Source organism: Triturus cristatus, chromosome 4_2, assembly GCF_964204655.1.
Source record: "Triturus cristatus chromosome 4_2, aTriCri1.1, whole genome shotgun sequence".
Classification (NCBI taxonomy): domain Eukaryota; kingdom Metazoa; phylum Chordata; class Amphibia; order Caudata; family Salamandridae; genus Triturus; species Triturus cristatus.
In genome coordinates this window covers 645,323,123-645,344,993 of record NC_140586.1, presented here as the reverse complement: position 1 = coordinate 645,344,993, position 21,871 = coordinate 645,323,123, and the positions used below count along the sequence as shown (strand labels likewise).

General features: G+C 41.9%; 1 protein-coding gene across 1 annotated transcript in view; it reads left to right on the top strand.

Annotated features, from left to right (window-relative positions):
• LEPR (leptin receptor) overlaps window positions 1-21,871 on the top strand; it is a 943,611-nt gene that overhangs the window by 189,978 nt on the left and 731,762 nt on the right. Inside the window, exon 3 of the mRNA XM_085602358.1 lies at window positions 1,909-2,214. Coding sequence (XP_085458484.1) covers window positions 1,909-2,214 — 306 coding nt within the window. The remainder of the gene's footprint in view (window positions 1-1,908; window positions 2,215-21,871) is intronic.

Sequence of the window (21,871 nt, the reverse complement as noted above, 5' to 3'; positions counted from 1 at the left end):
CCGAACGACCAAGTACAATGCGAAGATAGTGTACGCGCCAACCGAATCATTTTCGGGACCAAAACCTGTCCGTACGTCTCGTTCATAGCCGAATCGTGCAGCACAATGGAGCCGTATTCCGACAAAGTGAGTACGATGCACGATTCGGACAGCCGCTTCGCCTCGGTCTCAGCGAGACGAAACGGCTGTCGGAAGCATACTTCGGGGGGCTGTAGCAGGCCCCCCTTCACCCAGAGCCCTCTGAATATGTCACGGGGGTGTGCCCATGGGTCCCCCTGATCCAGGCATGCACAGTGTGGTGGGCACCATGGGGTGCCCACCACAGGGTGTATGCTGTTCCCCACCCACCCCTTTTCTGCTATGGGAGCCTGTGTACGTGTCTGTACACAGGCTCCCATTGAGTTCAATGGGAGTCCGAGCGAGTCGAGTCCGTAAGCATATGGCAGCCTCGTACTCGCTCGTTCGGACTCCCAGAGCACGTCTCACTTGGAAAGCCCTCCAGATCCGAGTCGTACGGAGGCCTTTACTAGCGTGATCGGAATCTGGCTCTCAGTGTTACAAGAGTAATGCAGTGTTGCCAAATTCTGCCAACCCCTCAAATAAATGTGCATTTAATCTTGGCATTTAGACCTAAATAGACAACATATAATATTCAAGAAGAGGGATAGCTAAAAGGAAAAAATATATGATAATTATAACAGTGGATGGAGGTTGAACATAGTTCATTTGGGAAACCACAATTCAAGAAAATGCTGCACCACAGCACTGAACCACAATGGCAGCTTCCAACAGATTGCCAGTTTTCCTCACCACTGCCCGACCACCCTGCCACTTCCCTTATTAGTGGAAGATGGACAGCATGGGACTGAAGCATCTATGGCTGACACCAGCGCAAAAAGACTTTGATAAGAGTGACCTGAGGGAGAGGCTGAAGGATAGAGTGAGCACAAGCTAGCACTGCTTCTGTGGCCATTATTCACAAGCCCCCTCTCTAGACTGGTGAAGAACCTAAACAAGCATTTTATTTTGGAAAGGAAGGTTCATGAGGGTACCCCAGTATGACAGGTGGGGCACTAGACCTGCTGGGCTGAAATATGCACCTGTTGGGCTGGAACGTGCTGGATTAGAAAGTAGGGGCTGCTGGGACGTTAAATACTAAATTAACGGGTCCTGCTCATTTAATCTTCACTATCCTGGCAGCTCACACACTACGATATTGATTCCATCCCTTTTGAGCCAATGAAAAAGCATGGATGGACGGGTATTAATTTTTAAATGGAACACACTGAATTCCTGAGGTCAGATGAAGACAAAGCAGGCACTGCCTGCTGCGCACCTTAACAGAGTGCCCTGCAGTATACTGTTGCTACCAGCCCTGCTAATAAATCACACTATCCGTGTGGGGAAGGAGCAGTGCTGATGGTTGTAAAGTTGGTGCTTAGTTCCTGCGAAGGCGAACGCAGGGTAGAGCACTGCATTCACTGCTGGTTCATTGGCATTAAGGATACATACCAGGGGAGAGATTGCTGAGCAAACTACCATTCCCTGCTTCTGTGGTTCTAGGGGATTAGCGCCCTAGTCACAGGGAGTGCTGGGGCATCATTTATTCCAGGGAAACCTCATAGTGCGACTGTGGAGAGGGACTACTTTTTTAACCCTTTCACCAAAATAAAAGCATAATGCAAAAGGTATAACTAGGTAAGACACTTATGAAGTCCCCTGGCTGTTTTCTTGTTTTTGCGATTACATGAGTGTGGTCATGCTAGAGGTAAAAGGGAAGAGTGAAAAGGAAGCGGAGCATGTTGTCTATAATGTATTCTTTTTACTTTGTAACAGTTATGTAAACTTAGCTAAGCAGAGACTTGCCTTTTCTCATGTGCTCCTCTTGCGTTTTTTTTTCATTTTCAGATGTCATTACAACCTCTGTCGCCTGTACTGCAATGTATCAGATACCACCGTATGATTTTATGTTAACTTGTACTCTTGTGAATACAACCTCAAACCCACGTTTGGACGTCCAAGATCCAACGAGACATTCCAGTCAGAAGGAAGGCCATGGGGTTCCTGGGGATGTGCTCAATTCAAGCCCAAGTTCCACACACATACCGACATTAATGTCGTCTGGAAAAGATTTTCTCTGCTGCTACGGGAGTGATTTAGTCATAAATGCTTCAGTGCTCGCAGATGGCACTGAAATGAAGAGCGATTCATCAGGTACACATGCTTTGATTTATCGACAATATGGTATGTGTTTATTTTTCTGTGTCGTGATAATACAATACACAACTCTTTGGCATGTTTTCTTATATTTCTCTAACGATTTACAGATTTGACATTTTTTTCCCTCGACTTTCACTCATGCAAACTGGTGTTAAAGAAAGACTCGATCTAAAAGTGTATGATTCTTGCTCTCGTTATGTAATAAGGACAGATGAATTAATCTTTCTGGAACAAAAAAAACATCAACTGAAGAGATATATGCACCATGGATTTTAATGAAGAACAGCCCTGCTACAAACCTCTCATTTTGCATATCAAACGTATCTTCGTTGAATAGGCTCTAGAAATAAAAATATTCTGTAATATAAAGAGAGAGCATTTGGTTTCAGGACTTACACTAGAGCAACGGTGTATATAGCATGTGATACTTTACCCAAACAATCCCTACCTATTTGGAAATCACAAGTAATGAAATACACTTTTTAAATTGTCACATTATTCGAATATTACTAAGCTTGCGCTAGTTTGTAGCAAAATGTAAAACCGCGATTTCACAGCCACAATTAAAAATAAGGATAGGAAAGTGTAATTAAGAGGCAAAAGTTAAAAAAAAATGGCAAAAACACTATTAAGAAAACCAATTAAGACCAGGGGGAAGAACGGGACAGTGAGAGGAATTTCCACAACCCAAAACAGAACACTATGGGAAAAAGAAAGTTTTCATTCCAACTAAAGAAATAAATGGGTCAAGTTTCACTTGACTCACGAACTCTGGGACCAACTCGACTCAACATCCCCGGACGCCGCTTTCCTGACAGAGACCTGGATGAACTCCACATCGGCACCCGGCGTTGCCATAGCCATCCCGGATGGCTACAAGATCACCCTCAGGGACCGCACCAACAGACCGGGAGGAGGAATTGCCATAGTCCACAGAAACACCCTCAGAATCTCGACCAACACCGATGACACCCTCAGCACCGCCGAACACCTGCACTTTCAGATCCACATCGATCCCAACACCACCCTCAGAGGAACACTCATGTACAGACCCCCCGGACCCCGGGCACAATTCATCGACTCCATTACAGATGCCGTCAGTGCGCACGCCCTGGCCTCCACAGACTACATCCTCCTCGGAGACCTGAACTTCCACCTCGAGAACACCAACGACAGCAACTCCACCACACTACTGGACAGCCTCGCCAATCTCGGCCTCAAACAGCTCGTCACGGCACCCACCCACTCCGCCGGACACATGCTCGACCCCATCTTCTCCGCCAGCAGCCACGTCTCCATCAGCCACACCACCGAACTCCACTGGTCTGACCACCGCTTCATCCACTTCTCCTTCAAGAAAACCACCGCACCCAACCACCAGCAAAGAATCCCCCACCGCAGCTGGAACCAGGTCACCGAAGACCAGCTAATCACCACCCTCGCTCGAGACGCACCGACCAACCACACCGACACCGACACAGCCGCTCGTAACCTTAAGAAATGGATTGATGACTACGTTAACACTCTCACCCTGATCAAGAAACCTACAAACAGACACACCGACAGAAGAGCCATCTGGTTTACCGCCGACCTTCAGACATCCAAGCAGACCTGCCGGAGACTAGAGAAGAAATGGCGCCACGAGCAAACCCCGGACAGCCATGCAGCCCTCAAGAACGCCAGCCGCAGACACCACCAACTCATTCGAACGGCCAAAAGGACCTCCTTCAAGGAACGCAGCGACAACAACGCACACAATAGCAAAGAGCTCTTCAACATTGCGAAGGAACTCGCCAATCCCAGCTTCAGCTCCAACGACATCCCGCCGTCACAAGACTCTGCGACTCTCTACCTACCTTCTTCCATCACAAGATCGCAGACATCCATGACAGCTTCAACACCCAGACCCCTCTGACAGCCGCCAACACTGCAGACCCACCGCCCCCAGTCACACCGTCCGCTTGACTTCCTGGAACCACGTCAACGACGAAGACACCATCAAGACCATGAACACCATCCACTCTGGCTCACCATAAGACCCCTGCCCCCACCACATCTTCAACAAAGAGAGCTCCATCAGCGCACCCCAACTCTGTAAGATCTACAACAGCTCATTCGAGACCGCCACCTTCCCGGAAAGCTGGAAACACGCAGAGATCAACGCACCGCTCAAAAAACCCAAGGCCTACCCAAAGGACCTCAAGAACGTCCGGCCCATCTCCCTGCTCCCGTTCCCGGTGAAAGTCATCGAGAAGATCGTCAACAGACAACTGACCCAATTCCTCGAAGAGAACAACTTGGACTTGTCCCAATCCGGGTTCCGCAGCAACCAGAGCATCGAAACCGCCCTCATCGCCACCACCGACGACATCAGGGCCCTGCTAGGTGAAACCGCAGACCTCATCCTTCTGGACCTCTCGGCCGCCTTCGACACCGTCTGCCACCGCAACCTGCACACACGCCTCTACAAAGCGGGGATCCGTGACAAAGCCCTGGACTGGACCCAGAGAGTTCGCCTTCCCCCATTCCGATCCAAAGCCACCAAGATCACCTGCAGCATACCCCAAGGATAATCCCTCAGCCCGACCCTCTTCAACGTCTACATGACATCGCTCGCCAACATTGTCCGTTCGTACGATCTCAACATAGTCTCCTATGCCGATGACACCCAGCTGATTCTCTCCCTCACCAAAGACCCCGCCACCGCCAAAACCAACTTCTATGCAGGGATGAAGGCCGTCGCCGAATGGATGAAGAGCAGTCGCCTGAATCTGAACTCGGACAAGATGGAGGTCCTCATCCTCGGCCCCACACCCTCTGTCTGGGACGACTCCTGGTGGCCAGTCACGCTGGGAACTGCGCCAACACCCACCGACCACGCACGCAACCTGGGGTTTATCCTGGACTCTTCTCTGTGAATGACCCAACAAGTCAATGCTGTCTCATCCTCCTGCTTCAACACCCTCCGTATGCTTCGCAAGATCTACAGATGGATCCCCACCGAAACCAGAAGGACGGTCACCCAGGCCATCGTCACCAGCAGGCTGGACTACAGCAAAGCCCTCTATGCGGGAACCATGGCCAAACTCCAGAAGATACTCCAACGCACAAAGAACGCCTCCGCACACCTCATCCTCGACATCCCCCGCCACAGCCACATCACCGTACCCCTGAAGGGCCTGCACTGGCTTCCCGTCAACAAGAGGATCACCTTCAAGCTCCTCACCCATGCTCACAAAGCACTCCATGACGCCGGACCAGCACACCTCAACAAGCGAATCACCTTCTACACCCCAACTGCCGGCTCCGCTCCTCTGATCTCGCCCTCGCCACCATCCCACGCATCCACCGAACGAACACCGGCAGCAGATCCTTCTCCCACCTCGCCGCCAAGACATGGAAAACCCTCCCCATCCACCTACGACAGACCCAGGACCTGCTGACCTTCAGAAGACTCCTCAAGACCTGGCTGTTCGATCAGTTGCTGACCCCCCCCAGCACCTTGAGAGCCTCACGGGTGAGTAGCGCGCTCTACAAATGACTGATTGGTTGATTGATTGATTGATTGATTGATTGATTGATTGATTTATTGATAAAAGTACAGGCGGAGATTTTTCTTTTATTGATAAACATTCAAAGAGGTACCGGGCAGCAACAACCACACTGCTAGCATCGCTGCAAAAGTTCTCCATTGAATTCTGCTTAATGCAGTTCATGATAATTTCAGTAACTCACAAGTTAGGAAGCTTTTCCCATCAGTTGATGCAGCCACTGCTGGCATTTCTGTGCATTCCTGGAAACGTATTTCTGGGTGATTACCCATCGTCAATAGGGATGATCGGGTCTCAGGTGCTGCTAAAGAGACCTGCTACTTCCTGCTGAAAAAGGGCAAGTGCCCAGAAGCATGTGTCCAAGATTGCACAGAATACGAAAACATTGTGGTAAAAAATATCACCATTATACTATTATTTGTATTGAATTATAATTTATTTTATTTTATTTTAAAATAGAAGTTCATTTATTTAATGGAACTTATTTTTAAAAAAATGTATAAATAAATAAAGCACATAAACACTAATTTAGTAACCAATTATTATTAAACACACATATATGTTCATATAATGTTATTAAGTAATATATAATATAATTGATATCAACATGTGAATTGAAAAACATGTATTTTCAAATGTAATAATAATATATAATAATTAATAGAACATAATGTATATACGTTTCATTATTAATGGTAAAATTGTTAAAATACATGTAATATTTTTTACATTTTCGAAAATATGTAGCAAAAGCTAATATTTTTCCATTATAAAAACAGATAATCAGAAGAAATGTAAAAAACAACTCTAACGAAAAACAATTGTGAGAAATTGGGCTACTGGTTGAGGTGGTGAAACCGTTCTCAAGAAAAACCACAATTCTTGTCAGTGTGAAGTCACGAGCAAACCCCAAATCAACCTGTGCTCAGCTCTCTGGAAGTTTAGCACAGAGCAGTCGGGCTTAACTTAGAGGCAATGTGTAAGGTATTTGTGCAACATTTCAAACAGTAATAAAATGTAAACACCACATAACAAAGATCCCACAACAAATTCGACACTTGTAAAACACAAATAAACCAGCTAGAGATACCCTGAATTGACATAAGAGCATGGATTTATTATAATTCTCGATCTATACGGATATATAAGGTTGTTTCTTGTTCTATGGAAAACATGTTTTCTATGTTGCTTTTTGCTACTTGTATGTATTGTTTATTATTATTCTTTTTTGTTTGGTTCCCCCTTTTCATATGGGACACTAGGCACAGGAAAAAAATATAAAGCTTAATGATTGATATATATACGCTTAGAGATGACTTGTATAATTCATGCTATGAACAGAAAACTTATATACCACAATTGTTGCGTTTGCATCCTTGTGCTAACTGGATCACTAATAAGAACCATTGTTCCATAAAAACAAATTTCTAATGTGGAATTTTCAAAATTGTAATTTGAAATATGAGTTTACTATAAGAGGCGATTTTCTTTACAATTCCAACAACAACAAATGTGAAGTGGTTGCCTGTTCCCATTTGAAAGTTACAGCTTCCTAAATGTAATGAAGTAACCCCAATGTTATCCTATGGGAGAGGGAGGCCTTGCAATAGGGAAAAACTAATGTAAGAGTTTTTCACTACTAGGACATGTAAAACATAAATGTTTATGTCAAACTTTTTAAACACACTTCACCCTCCTTGTGGGCTGTATAGGGCCTCACCGAGGGGTGACATATGCATTAAAACAAAGGATTTGGGCCTGGCAAAAACGTTTTCTTTGCCAGGTCTAAATGGAAATTTAAAACTGCACACACAGGCTGCAATGGCAGACCTGAGGCATGTTTAAAGGTGTGTGACATGTTTATGTGGGTGGCACAATCAGTACTGTTGGCCCACTAGTTTCATTTAATAAACAGGCCCTGGGCGCAGATAATGCTATTTTACTAGGCACTCACAAGTAAATTAAATATGCCAATTGTGTATAAGCCAATTGTACCATGTTATAAGAAGAGAGCATGACCACTTTACCACTGGTTAGCATTGGTAAAGTGCACAGTCTTAACAGCCAACAAAAACAGTTTCAGAAAACAGGGGGGTAAAGTTGAAACATTTGGGGATGACCCTGCAGAAAGGGCCAAGTCCAACAGTAATAGAACAATAACATTAATCAAATAGGTATACTTAATATTAAATATGCTCTAAATATTTAAGCGAAAATCCAGGGTGAAGACAGATGCAATAGCATAGTTCCAATCCAGAAATATAAAAAAAGAAATGATAAAAAAAACTCAAAACACTATTCTAACTATAATCCTACACACATGAGGAAAAGTTAATTCATTGTGGGGGAAGAGGTTAGATTTACTAATCTAACATCCGTCTAAAAAACACTGGGAAAAGTGCCTAAATGGGGGGCAAATGCAAAAAGAACTGTTGATGGACAGAATGCAGAACAATGTCATACATTCACCCCAGTACAGAGATCTGGGCCTAAATCCATCGTTGTTTTGCTCACCATGCAAATGGGGGCAGGTAGATTAATTTTTCTAACTCCAATTTAATTTAAAAAAAGTAGAAGTGGGTACATTGGAAGGTAGGGTCAGTTTTACTATTCTAGCTGCAATCTAACCAACATTGTGGACAGTGGATACATTAGAGTGGCAGATGTACTATTCTAACTCCAGGGTAACAAACATTGGAACTAGTGCATATATAGGGAGATCAGGCCTCCTAGTCTATCACGTTCAATTTCACAAACATGCATGGAGGAAAATGAATATTTTGGGATGGGGGTCGCATTCTATAACTACTGCATTACTAACAGTGGTGCAAGTGATTACACTAGACTACAGTATAACAAACATTGAGGAACATGCAACCATGGGAAGCAGATGTACTATGCTGTCTCTCATCTAGTTTAGTATTGCAACTTCAGTCCAACAAACACTGGGGGAAATATCATACATTGTGGTGGGGGTATTTTTTGTATTCTAACTTGAGTTTAAAACACATCGGGAAAATTACACGCATTATGTGGTTTCAGACCTACTATTCTAATTATGTTCCCAGAAGCATTGGGGAAAGGGGATACATTTGGAGAGTAAGGGGAACAGATTTACTATTCTAACTCCAGTGTAACAAACATTGGTGAAAGTTCATACATGAGGGAGATCAGATTTACTTTTCTAACTGCAATCTAGCACACATAGGGGCAAAGTAAACACTTTAGGGGGTTAGATTCTATATTTTAACATGCATACATTGGGGAGGTGATCAGATAAACTATTCTTACTTGTATCTAACAAACATTGGGGAAGTGCATATAGTGAGGCAGAGGGGTATCAGATGTATTATTCTAACTCCAGTCCAACAAACATTGGGGGCAGTGCACACATGGGAGGGGGGTGTAAATCACTATATACTAACTCCAGTCTAGCAAATATCCGAGAAAGTGCATGCATGGGGGAGTGGGAGTCAGATTTACTATTCTAACTCCGATGAAACAATCATTGGGGAAAGTGCATGCATTTGAGGGTGGGAAGTCAGAATCACTAGATCCAAATAAAATAAAACCCAACTTACAGTTATTTAAAAATGTACATAAAAACTTTAAAAAATCTAAATTTCAATTCCAACCTTGCAATTTGAAAAATCATAACGATAATTCAGAAAAAATTAAAATATTCCAAAGTTGGTAAAAATTTCAAACTAATTCATAAAACTGTTTAGAATAAACACTATCCCACATACTGCCGCACAGAGCACACATACCTAAATCCATTTCCTATGATAATGAAAAATTATTTTCAAAAGCATACTTGACAATTGAGAATCATGCACTTTTTTATTTATTCTAATGTTAGAATTTCATTGAGAAATCATAACCCACCATTCCCAAACATTTCCTACAACCCTTAATAAAAAATATACATAATTATATAGATATTAAACATATAATCATACAATTCAATAATTAGAAATGTAATTTAATAATGTTCATATAAAATAAGTACATAAGTTAATTAATTAATATCAGTTTATATGTATTTTATTTTAAATACTACCAACACAATTCCCTAATAAACCTCACAACCTAAAATAAAAATGTATGACACATTTAAAGAAATGATTACACAAATAAATTACAATTATAAATATTAAATAATTAACATATTAGTAATTTACAAATAATGAATATATTATTACGAATAGTACTCAACGAATCCCTCAATAAGGACAACAACCAGAGAAAACAGTACACATTAGTATAACCTTTTTTTTTTTAAATTACACATACATTTTACAAAACTTAAATAATGAAATAAAAACTTAGTACAATACAGTAAACCAACATTCTAAAAAGATATTACGTTAAACTATATTTTGAACATAAAAGATATACTTACATTTGATATTCTTGTGCATGATTTTTTTGTACTGACAATATTTTGACCACAGTATCATGGTCAGATGATACTTCTGAGTCAATATTTAGGTGGGACCCCGGCACCCCTCATCACTGCTTTGAACATCTGTTAGACCTGTCATCCTTAGGGTGGTCTTCCCCCAAACCTTTTGCCTTCTCCCCTCCTCTTTGCTGAAATTTGCTTTTGTTTGCTTTGTGATTTACCATTGTTAACCAGTGCTAAAGTGCTTGTGCTCACTCCTTCATGCATTGTAACACTGATTTATACCAAATTGGCAGATTTAATCTACACATACGTCACTAGTAAAGTGGTGCTACATGCACCCAAGGTCTGTAAATGACATGCTAGTAGTGGGCATGCAGCACCCATTGTGCCACCCACTAAAGTAGCCCGTTAGAAATGTGTCTCCTGTGATAGAAGCCCAAGTGCAGTTTTAAACTGCCTTTTTGACCTGGCATAATAAACCTTTTGCAAGGCCTAAACCTTACTTTTTAAAACATATACGTAACCCCTAAGGCAGGGCGTCAACAGCCCAGAGGGCAGGTGCTGTATTTAAAAAGTTGGACATGTTCTTTTAAGTTTTACATGTCTGGGTAGTGACATACTATTACATTTGTTTTTCAGAGCTGTGAGGCCTACCTCTTCCATAGAATAACGTTGAATTATCCTATTACACTTAATAAGTCATAACCTTTGTTTGTGAACAGGTAGAAATGTCATGTTTGGTCTCTAAATAATTGTAATTTCAAATCTTCTTAAATGGTAAAGTCAGATTTTAAGTCACGATTGGGAAAATGCCACATCTAGAGAGTTGGCATTTTCTTGTCCTAACCATTTGGTGTGTATAAACAAAGAGAGGAACCCTTGGTAACCCAAAGGACTAGAGTTCAATCACAGAACTGTATGAAAAATTGTCCTCTGGGGAAAATTTAAAGAACTACCTCAACTTTCATTCACCATACATCGACCATTTACTGTAAAGCCATTCGCATGTGTTTCTGTATTGGCACAAGGACTAGTCATAGGCTGGATTTTTGACTATTAATTTATTATAGAAATCTTTATACAGTGTATTTCATCAAGTACAATTGAATAAAAGACCTTTTCATCCAAAAAGATTGTAATAAAAACATTTCTATCACAAATCCAAATTTAAAAAAAACAGTATATTATGAGCCTATCTCAATCTATCTACAAGAGTTTTTTATGGGTATAGAATCACAATAGACAATAGTATCTGTCATTGGTCACCACAATCGAAAACGACAGTTAGACCAACTTTATAGTGTGTTGATATATATCATCAATCTCCACTGTCCATACAAGTACAACCAAATTCGTGGCTCTGAAGGGGGCGTCGACGCGTTTCGAAGGACTAATCAAATCTTGCCTTCTTTTTCAGGACTGTAAGTATTTTTCAACTCCCTTACTTTAATGTCTATAAACATAAACAGATATATATTTTAAAATATAATTAAACATAGGTTAAATTCATTAAAAAACATTTCTCTACATAATACATCAATACTCCTAGACTAGTAACCCATCCATTTAGATCTTCTGGATAATTGGTATCTTACTCCCATAGGGGGATTTCTTTGTGCCAATACACCAACCCATTCAGTCTTACATCATTACAGGTGTTCAAATATACTACTACCACCCTAGATCATACAAACAGATACAACAATACTTTCTTCGCAAAGGTAAACATGTTCATTTTTAGACTACCCTTCATTCGTATAAAGAAAGGCTAGTGGGTATTAATGACTTACTTAGGATGAGGGAGCTTCCCTTTGATTCCTATGTTGTCTATAATTCCGTTAGTCCCGATCCTTCCAATGTCAATCTGGGGATGCCCAACAGGGATATAGTAAGTACACAGCTCTGTTCCACTATGATTTAAACTCAATCCTAACTACCACTTATTTAATTCAGTTAGAGATCCATTCATTATATAACAGAGAGGATTGTTATCTCTCGCCTTACCTCTTCAATGTTGATAATGTGGAGTACCCGCGGTTTCTATTCTGGGGCCTCCTTTGTTTTTTGATAAAATAATCCCAGGTTATGCTTCTATGCTGTTGTAGATCCTATAAAAACCAAATCCCATAAATCTACTTTGTTTACTTTGCTCCTGTAGACATGTTTTTCATAAAAAACAATATTATTTATTGATATTTACCTTGTTTATGAGGAATGGATTCTTATCTCGCTCTCCGTGAGTTTCTCATCCTTTATGCTCTGTCTTTTGTTTAAGAAGATGCCACTGTCCTTGTCTTCTCTATATACCACGGAGCTCAACTGTTGTATCGTTCAGCTTCGCTTTCTCTGCCATATGTAGTATTGAAGCTTTGTGATCTTGAATGGATAAATAAATATAATAATACTAGTTGTGAATATCATATTACCTCACTAGGGTTAGTTCACTAACACCCTTATGCATCAACCCAAAATCCAGTCGGTAAAATACCGATTCGGTAATAGCTCCCGGTATTAAGGAAAAAATGCCCAATCCCAATGCATCAACCCAAAAGCAGAAATCGCTATTTAAGGAATCCTTAAATAGCGATTCTTTAAATAGGGATTCCTTAAATACCGATTCCTTAAATAGCGATTGCATTTAAGGAATCCCAAAGTGAGATTCCTTAAATGCAATGCATCAAAGTTTAAAAATTAGCGATTTCGCTAATAGGGGGAGCAAATTACCATGAAGATGAACTGCATGGTAATTTGCAAAAACTTTGAAAAATGCACTTTTGTGCATTTTTCAAAGTTTCATGTTGCGCACACACATGCCCTTAGAGCATGTGTGTGTGCAACATATGTGCACATATCATTTTCAGGGGTGCAACAGGGTGTCCTTTTGACACCCTGGCACCCTTGAAAGTGCTCCCGCTATTAGCGATTCGGTAATACCGAATCGCTAATACAGACTGGCTTTACATTCATTCCTATGGGCCTCCAAGCCCATAGGAATGAATGGGTAGGTATTCCTTATTACCGATTCGGTATTACCGATTCGGTAATAAGGAATATTAAGGAATCGCTATTTGAATAGCGATTCCTACATGCATAGCCTTTTGCTATTCCTTATTAGCGATTCCTTATTTTTCGCTAATAAGGAATCGCAAATGGCATTGTTGATGCATAGGCCCCAAAGAGAGTTGTCTAAATAGAGTGACTTCAGAGCTTTTCTTTGATTCTTATCTTATATCTCACTAACACATGCATATACCCGTTGTTTACGTTTTTTAATCCTATATAATATGCACTGTCTCGATGCCCGAATATCACTACTCGTTGTGTAGCCTAAATTGGAGGCGTAACAATCTACCCTATTTCTTCAGACCATTAAATTGTTTGACCCTTTCTAAAATACGAGAGAAAAACTGCAGGTCTTAGATGACAAAAAGATATTGCGTCAGCTTACTATCTATTACTTTTTTACTTTGGAACATCCATACCGCATATGGTCCCTGTTTCTCTAACTTAAATGAGTCTTACAAGCGCCCTTTCCCTGCTATTTCTACTTTCCTCGAGTGACTTGTTTTTTATCGTACTACGGATTTTCCTATTAGAATCCTTTCCCAACATCGCTTCTATTGTATTTAACTCCCACGGGGAGTGGGGGGCCTTGCCTTACCTTTTTCTTGGGTTCAAGATCCGAAACTCGGCGGCGTCTATATGTGTCCGTCACAATGTCGTCTATTTCCTTCTTTATCCCTAGTCCTTCATCGATTTCTGTTTATTTTAATTCAACGTGCTACATAAGTCGTCACCACGCTCTCAAATCACGCCCTCGCCATTCTGTTTCTAATTGGATCGCTATTGGCCCTGCCAAAACTCTAACTAATCCCTTTACACTTTCTTTTTAGTGTGAGAGTTAAAAACACGAAAGAAACTTTATTAGATTTGTTCAATGTATATACAAATATAACGTGTCTGTTCGTCTTTTTTACCGTCGTTGTTCCTATACTAATAGTGAAATCTAAAATGTTGGATCGCATTTAACCTAATTGAAACTCTACCTAGTCCCTTTACACTTTCTTTTGAAATAAAAGTTACAAACACGATGAAAACTTTATTAACATTTATTCATAGCATGCACAGATCTGACGAATCTATTTGTCTTATTGACCGTCATTATTCCTATATTATCAGTTAGATCTAGATTATCTAATTCTCCCATCCTATTGTATGGCTTAAGATGTCACATCAGAGATTAGACAAGCAAGTTTGAGCAGGTTAAATCTCATTTCTTAACCCCATTCGCCCTATGTAAAAGACTTTATTTACTTTTTGTGCCACACCTTTAGATGTAATTCTTGATGGCTAAAATCTCTAATTTTATATTCTTACACTGCTACGTGATCTTCTGAAGGGCCCCTAACCATTTGGTGCCTGGGTCCTGGGTCATGGGTCACTGGACTAGGTACAGTTGGCAGCTGACATTTCGAACTATTCCTCCCAGACAGTGACATAAAGGAGGCTAAGGTATAGGCAGGATGGGTCATTCTGACAGGATGGGTGGGGGAGGAGAAATCACCTACCACACTTGAACTTCAAAGGAGCTGCCTCAGCACACTCACATAGGACTTCACACAAGTCTATCGTCACTGGAGCCAGGTCAGTGGAAGAAAGGAAATTCCAGAACTAGATGTGGGGGGGCTTCTAGACTTTTCTCCCACTTCAGCGCTGGCACCAGGGATTAATATTCGACCTTCAGACCAACTTTGGTATACTTCGGTATACTCCTGGACCAGTGGATGCCATAGAATTAGGTCTGTCCTGCTGTCAGAGGACTATCCTGCTGCTTGAGGCCTGCCCCTCTGTCTGAGAAGGAAGACTGGGCCTGCTTCCTTCATTCAAGGCTACCTGAATGACTCCAAGGTTTATTTGGCTGACCTCCTGTCTGAGCAACAGGAGCAGAACAAGCTCCAGAGGCTTCCCTGCAACTGTCCTGCTGATGAACTGCTATAAAAAGACCTGGCTGGACCTGGAACTGGACTTGTCTAAGCCCTGCTTGCCTTAGGCCTGGGCGTAGTTTTGCTACGTGGAACTCCACGAAGTTACAAAATAAAATCAGCAGAGTTCCGTGATTTGCGGAGTACAGTGCGAACTGCAGTTCGCACTGGTATTCCTGCCACTTGGGTACAAATTCTACCCGAGCAGCAGCTCGCACTCGCAAACTTGCCGTTCGTGCTCGCAAACTTACAGTTCGTGATCGCGATGGGGAAAAAACTCCACTGCATTCTGCCAGTCGCGGAGTACAAAAAACTCCGCAAACTCCGCAAAGGAAGAGGAGCTCACCGCCAAGGCCTAGCTTGCCTCTGCTACAGTCAGTCCCTGATCCCCAAGAGGTGCCTCCCGGGGTCCTTGGCCCTTGGTGTGGCAGAGTGCACTTCTCTGGAGACAAAGGAGATATCCTGATGTTTTGGACTTTTTCCAAACACGAATTGCCTGTTCGCGTTGAGATCTTACTGCCAGTGCCAACATCCAATGCAAAGCTACGGTGAACCTGACTTTCCCATGCTACAGCGGCCTCTAGTGACAACCGGAAACACGAGACCAGAACTTCACGCTACCGCATCGACAGCCCAGGGTGACCGCCAATGGAAAGCTCCAGTATCTTTGCACTTCAGCAACGCCTGTTCTGTGACTCTCTCCTTCATCCTCGCAGCCTCCTCCACAACAAACTGGATTCTTCGCACCAGGCTTTAAGAAAGTAATTTAACAGTGGGACCAACCTGGTCCATGTATCTGGCCAGTGCCCCATCATGGTCAGCCTGAACGTGTGACTTCCTCTCATCTAGCACAACCAGTTACCACAAATGGTGATTTGTGCTTTTATGCGCTATACTAAATCGTTTATATTGCATATCTCCAGTTCTACTAAATGGCTTTCTGTCATTTTGGGTATATTTATTAAATTGTACTCTATTTTTTTTAATTGGTGTGGGACTTTGGTTGTGTTGTGTTTTCACATTATTCTTGTTTGTGTGCTGCATAAATACTTTACACATTGCCTCTAAGTCAAAGCTAATTGCTTTTGTGTCAGGCTATCAGATGGTTAAGCACAGGTTAATTCAGACACTTTTTATGGCTCACCCTGGAGGACTATGATTGTTCACCCCTTCAACTATTCACCCCCCTCAACCAATAACCAAATTTCTCACAACAACCCTTGCTGAAATGCTGAAAAGAAGATGGGGAATGAACTGCCTTGAAAATGTCAAAGAGTCACATAAAACAGCCCTGAGACGCTACCACCAGCAAATCAACAAATTAAGGAGAAAGGCCTAGCAGAGGCCAGTTCCAAGAATGGCAAAGATATCTTCACGATCATCAAAGATTTCATCTCACCAGCCTCCACCATGAACACCATCACCCTCCTCAAAACCATCCACAACAACTTTGACCTCAAACCGAATCCCTGCACCCTGACCTGGAGCTCAACCACTAACAACCACAAATGAACCCTGACTTTCTGGGAAAAGCTGCGGAAGCAACCACTAACATCATAAGGACCACCGACTCCTGAGCACCAACGGACCCCTGCCCCACCATCTACAATAAGGGTGCCACCCCTTTCGGTGAAGTCCTCACCCACATCCTGAACAAATTCATCACCACAAGAGACATTCCCAGATGCTTTGAAAAATGCTATAGTCAACTCACTGCTAAGGAAACCCTTGGCAGATCCCACTTAACTGCCTCAAACTGAACACAGATGAAAGTGGTGGTCTTTGGAACGAAAGCCTCTGCTTAGGACTCTACCTGTTGGCCAGCTGACCTCAGCCCCATACCTACCCCCAGGCCAGAAATCTGAGATTCATTCGGGATGATAAGCTGGACATGACAGCCCAAGTAAACATAATGACCTCCACCTGCTTACTCATCCTAAGGATACTGCGAAATTCTTTAAATGTCTACCTGACAATACAAGGGAGACTTACTCAGGCCCTGTTCAGCACCATGCTTGACTACGGAAATACACTCTGTGCTGGAATCACCACGATGCTCCTGAGCAGGCTCCAAACCATCAAAACGCCACAGCAAGGTTCATCCTCAACCTACCTTGCTGCAACAATATCACCCCACAACTCAGAGAACTCCACTGGCACCCCAGTTCAAACTGCTCAACCACTCATACAAGACACTACACAACATTGGCCAAGCCCACCTCAACAGCCGCATACACTTTCACCAAATCCCCAGACACCTCAGCTCAGCCAGACCATCGCTAGCACATGTACCCCACATCTGAAAATCCACAGCTGGTAGCAGTGCCTTCTACTACATTTCTCCCAAAACTCGGATGACCTCCCACAACACACCGAAGCCTCCTCATCACTTCTCGAATTCTGGGAAAAGCTAAAGAACTAGCTTTTTAAACAACCTCTCCAAGGAGACAGTTGCATAACAGTCTGCAGAGAGTCTGGATCCCCTCATGGGATGTTAGCACACTATACAAATATTCATAACATAACATAACATGGCCATATGGGTGGATTCAAGAGGTGCCCCTCATGGGTGATAATTCTAGGCTAAGAAAGTGTGGTAGATCCTGAAAGCGATAGGATGAGACTACTGTTCCCTTGATGTGTAGTCTTTGAACCACATATATATAAGGGAGTGTTTGGAGCATGTTCACTGGCAGTTCTGCACATTATGCACATGACTAATATTTGGTTTATTGCCTGACACATGTCAGATTGACCTTACTCCTCTTCATCCAGTTTATACATCTGACCGTCAATGTTAACAGAGTTTTAACACTGCAGAGCAGTATCGTGGCTCTCATTTTGGTGAGAACAAAAGACAACATTGGCCATGTAGATTGCAGAGTTTATGTTTGAATTACATTAAAGGAAGGGATACTAACAGAAAATCAGCACTGAACAGCAAACTCCAGCCATCACAGTACAGCTAGAGGTGTCTGTTGTTGTGCATCAAATGTGGCATCTCATAGGAAGGCTATTTGTTCATTATGCCAATCTGTATTGCAAACCTTTCCTGAAAACAATGATCGATAACCCAAACTGGTGTCTGGGTGGGACTTGAGGAGCACTGCAGAAGCAGAAATCCTCCGACAGAACATTTTTGACAAAGAAAACTTGCAATATAAAAATAAAGCTTAAGAGTGAATGTGACTGTATAGGAAGAAGCACCAACTGTGACATCCGAATCATGACAACTACATATTCCAGATGAAACATTAAGCATTGCTATCCTCAACCAAAGTGAAAGGGCTTATCTTTCATTTAAAGAGCTAGCACCTGCTCTCTTGACATGACTCACTATCAAACTGTATTGACTGCTACAAGAAAGGGGACCAAAATCATATGGAATAGTGGATTTGTCTTAGCCTCTGGTCTGACACATTATTTACTCCAGAGAATCACAATTTACATATCTTACAGCCATATCACCAACGCATCTTGCTAAATAATTTTTAGTTTCAGACATCAACATCAAGAGCAGTATGTACCATAGCTCTTTAGAAGGGCTGGTAAATTGAGTGGAGACTTAAGTAACCAACGGGTTATTTCTAAGGCTGAGGTCTATAATGCAGTTAATTTATTATAGGTTTTCCTTTCTACCAATTTAGCAGTCTATAAGATGATACGTTAGTATGTTGCCCCTAGACTTATACCTCACCAGCATTTATCTGACATACTAAGGGAACATATGTACAGTTTAGCAGCGATTCAGTATAGTCTGAAGGATCTTTTGCTTGCTGAACCCATTAACCACATCAGCTAAAGTTCTTAGGTTGTAAGTTAGCAAGTTTGCCCTCTATGCTTCAGCTATATTGCAGTTCAGTTCACAGTTTCACTCCTGACAGTATCTACATATACCTATACATTTACGCGAACAGAGTGCACAACCCATTTATTTTGGACATATTTTAATTGTGTGGATGAAAGTGCCCCTCAGTTATGGTGCCCAAAAACATATTTTTTAACATTGTCCCATTAGTCAGTTAAAAAGCTCTGAGTTACTCTCACAAACTAAAGCTGTCCATTATTTTTAAAAAGAGAAATGTTTATGTTGTTTGAAACTAGTGAACCAAATCCACTCCTTCAAACCATTGCTTCTCCTTAATACAGGGGTGACAGATAGAATTATTGATGGGTAACAGTGAATAACGAGGATGTTTTTCATTGAGGGGTTCCAAGTGCCAGAGAATAGACAGTGACAGTGAAGCTTGATTTCTCTATGATGTCACTCAGAACCTTGAGGTGAAAAAATCACCATCATTGACTTAAAAGTGGATTATTAGCAAGTGATGCTTTGAAATATTACACACAGTGCATGTGATTTGGCACTAAAATAGTATTTGTAAAATATGTTAGCTGAATTGGTCAATTTGAATTTCCTGTGATGCCTAGGAAGATGGTGCTGAAGTTGTACTGGTGGTGTGGAATGTCATATGTGGGTTGCTGTGTGTACTTACACCAGCCACGTATAAGCCAAAAATACATGGCTACCAGGGTGCACTGCAATAACATATGGATAGAAAAAAAGTACCTTGGCCATTTAGGAAAACAAATGTTATATATTAATAAGTCACCTAAAGTGTTTCTTTACAGGAAAGGGTGCCTAATATATAGAAAATGTCTTGCACTATATATTTGAAGTAGATGCCCTCACAGTGACTAAAATCTGCTTTTGGTGGTTTGGGCAAGAATACAATCTTTAAATCTATTTTTGGTGGTTTAGGCTAGATTTTCCATAGATAGGCCTAAGTTTGATTAAAAATTATTTCATTTTTCCACTTTAGAAAATGTTAAAAAAGTAATCCAAATGTATTTTCCACTTTGTTTTCAAAACCTGATTTAGTGATAAAGGCAGATTTTCCATTTCTGTATTTATTTAAAATGTTTGGTATAGCGCAAACATGACCACAGGGGGTATCAGAGCACTTTACAGTTGAGCAAGGAAGATGAGGCATATAGATCAAACAGCAAGCTAATCAAAAAGGTACAAGAAGGAGTAACTCTAGGTCAACAGAACAAAAGTTACTTTATAAGATGTACTTTGGTCTGCCAGAGCTAGTGCTGCCTTAAAACTAGTCCAGCCTCTGATCACTCCGCTAGAGGCCAGTACATATTCCAGACTAGAGTTAACAACCTCACCTATTGGAGGCAAATAGCCTGGCCTCTTGACCCAGGTTGACAGGGAAGTTATCAACAACTGACTGCTTAGCAGGATTAGCTATCTGGGGGCAGGAGGTAACAGACACTACCTAATTTGCTTTGGAGATGCCAAATGGGGTTGATTTTATTAATTCCGTGAGTCCTCCTAGACCTCTTTGCAGGAGGAAGATGAAGGACTCTGCCAGATGAAAGGAACCCTTATTTAAGTAAGCTAGTGATTTTGGAGAGAGCTACACACAATTCTGGTGCCAGAAAGGTTCAGCCATCTTAAATTGAGGTATTTTGGGATCGTTTTACTGTAGACATTGAGAAAGTACTTAAAAGGAAAGTAGGCATAGGGCAATAAAGTAACCAGAATTTCGTAGGGGAATATTACAATCACTCGCTTTTAAACAGGATAAGGCTGACACCTCATTACCACCTCCTTTGATCATTTCTACACCTGAGAAAACTACACTTCAAGAAGAAGGTCCTGCTGGAAAAAAGAATATTCCTGACTCTTACTGGAAGTAGAGGAGCCAAGGACTCAAACGCTCCTGTTGGCATCCAGGGACAGGATCTGCTTTTCAAGAGTTAAATGGTTGGCCTCCTTTTCCCAAGCTCATATGAGGAGGCAAAATGCAAAAGGGTATCTTATTGCTTGAGGCCCCAGCTGGCAACGGAGGACTGGAGCCTTCAGGAGAACTGGCTGGAGAGAAATCTAGTGTCTAGAAACTAGGAAGTTGCCCTAAGAACCTGGGGAATGGAGGAGCGACCAGAGAGAACTTCCCTAGCAGCTGGGTAAAGGTGGAACTTAGTCATCTTTCCACATCAGGAGGACTAGGTGCTTAGGATTGCCCAATGAGGTCACACACAATTGTCTTGTAGTTTCCACCCTATGGTAGGAACTGTGCATTTGTGGACAGCATAACTTTGGGGTTGGTGCCAGACTGAAGAAATGCAACCCCTCCGGATATGTCATCCTATAGCCCCCCCGAAACCTAGGTGGGTAGCAAATAGTTCTGGCAACCACTGAACATGACAACCCTGATCCCCCAGGAATTGTGGTAACAGATCTAGAACCCTTGTGCTCAGTCGCTCATGCTCGCCTTCTCTCAGAGAAATATATAAGGAATACACAGCAGGATGTTTTCAATATATTTTGAACCAACGTGATTCTTGTATAACATATATGTGCTGCAATGATCAATAGACAGAAGCAAATTAAAGTTATTTGAAGTACTAGGACAGTGAACAGAATGAAAAGTTACACCATTGTACTAAAACATTGTATATATGCAAGCACATAAAACAATATACACATTTGGTGTACTTCTACTATGTGTCCCCTAACCTAAGTGTCTAGGGTGTGTGTGTGTTCTGCCAAGAATCCCCGTACTGGATGACCCAACCCACCTTATGTGAAGGTAAAGAATGTAGGTCCCCATCGCGGTCACGAGCTGGACACCCCTCGTAGAAATACCAGCAAGCTGCGGGGCCGAAGCATCAGCATGTAGAGACCTCGTAAA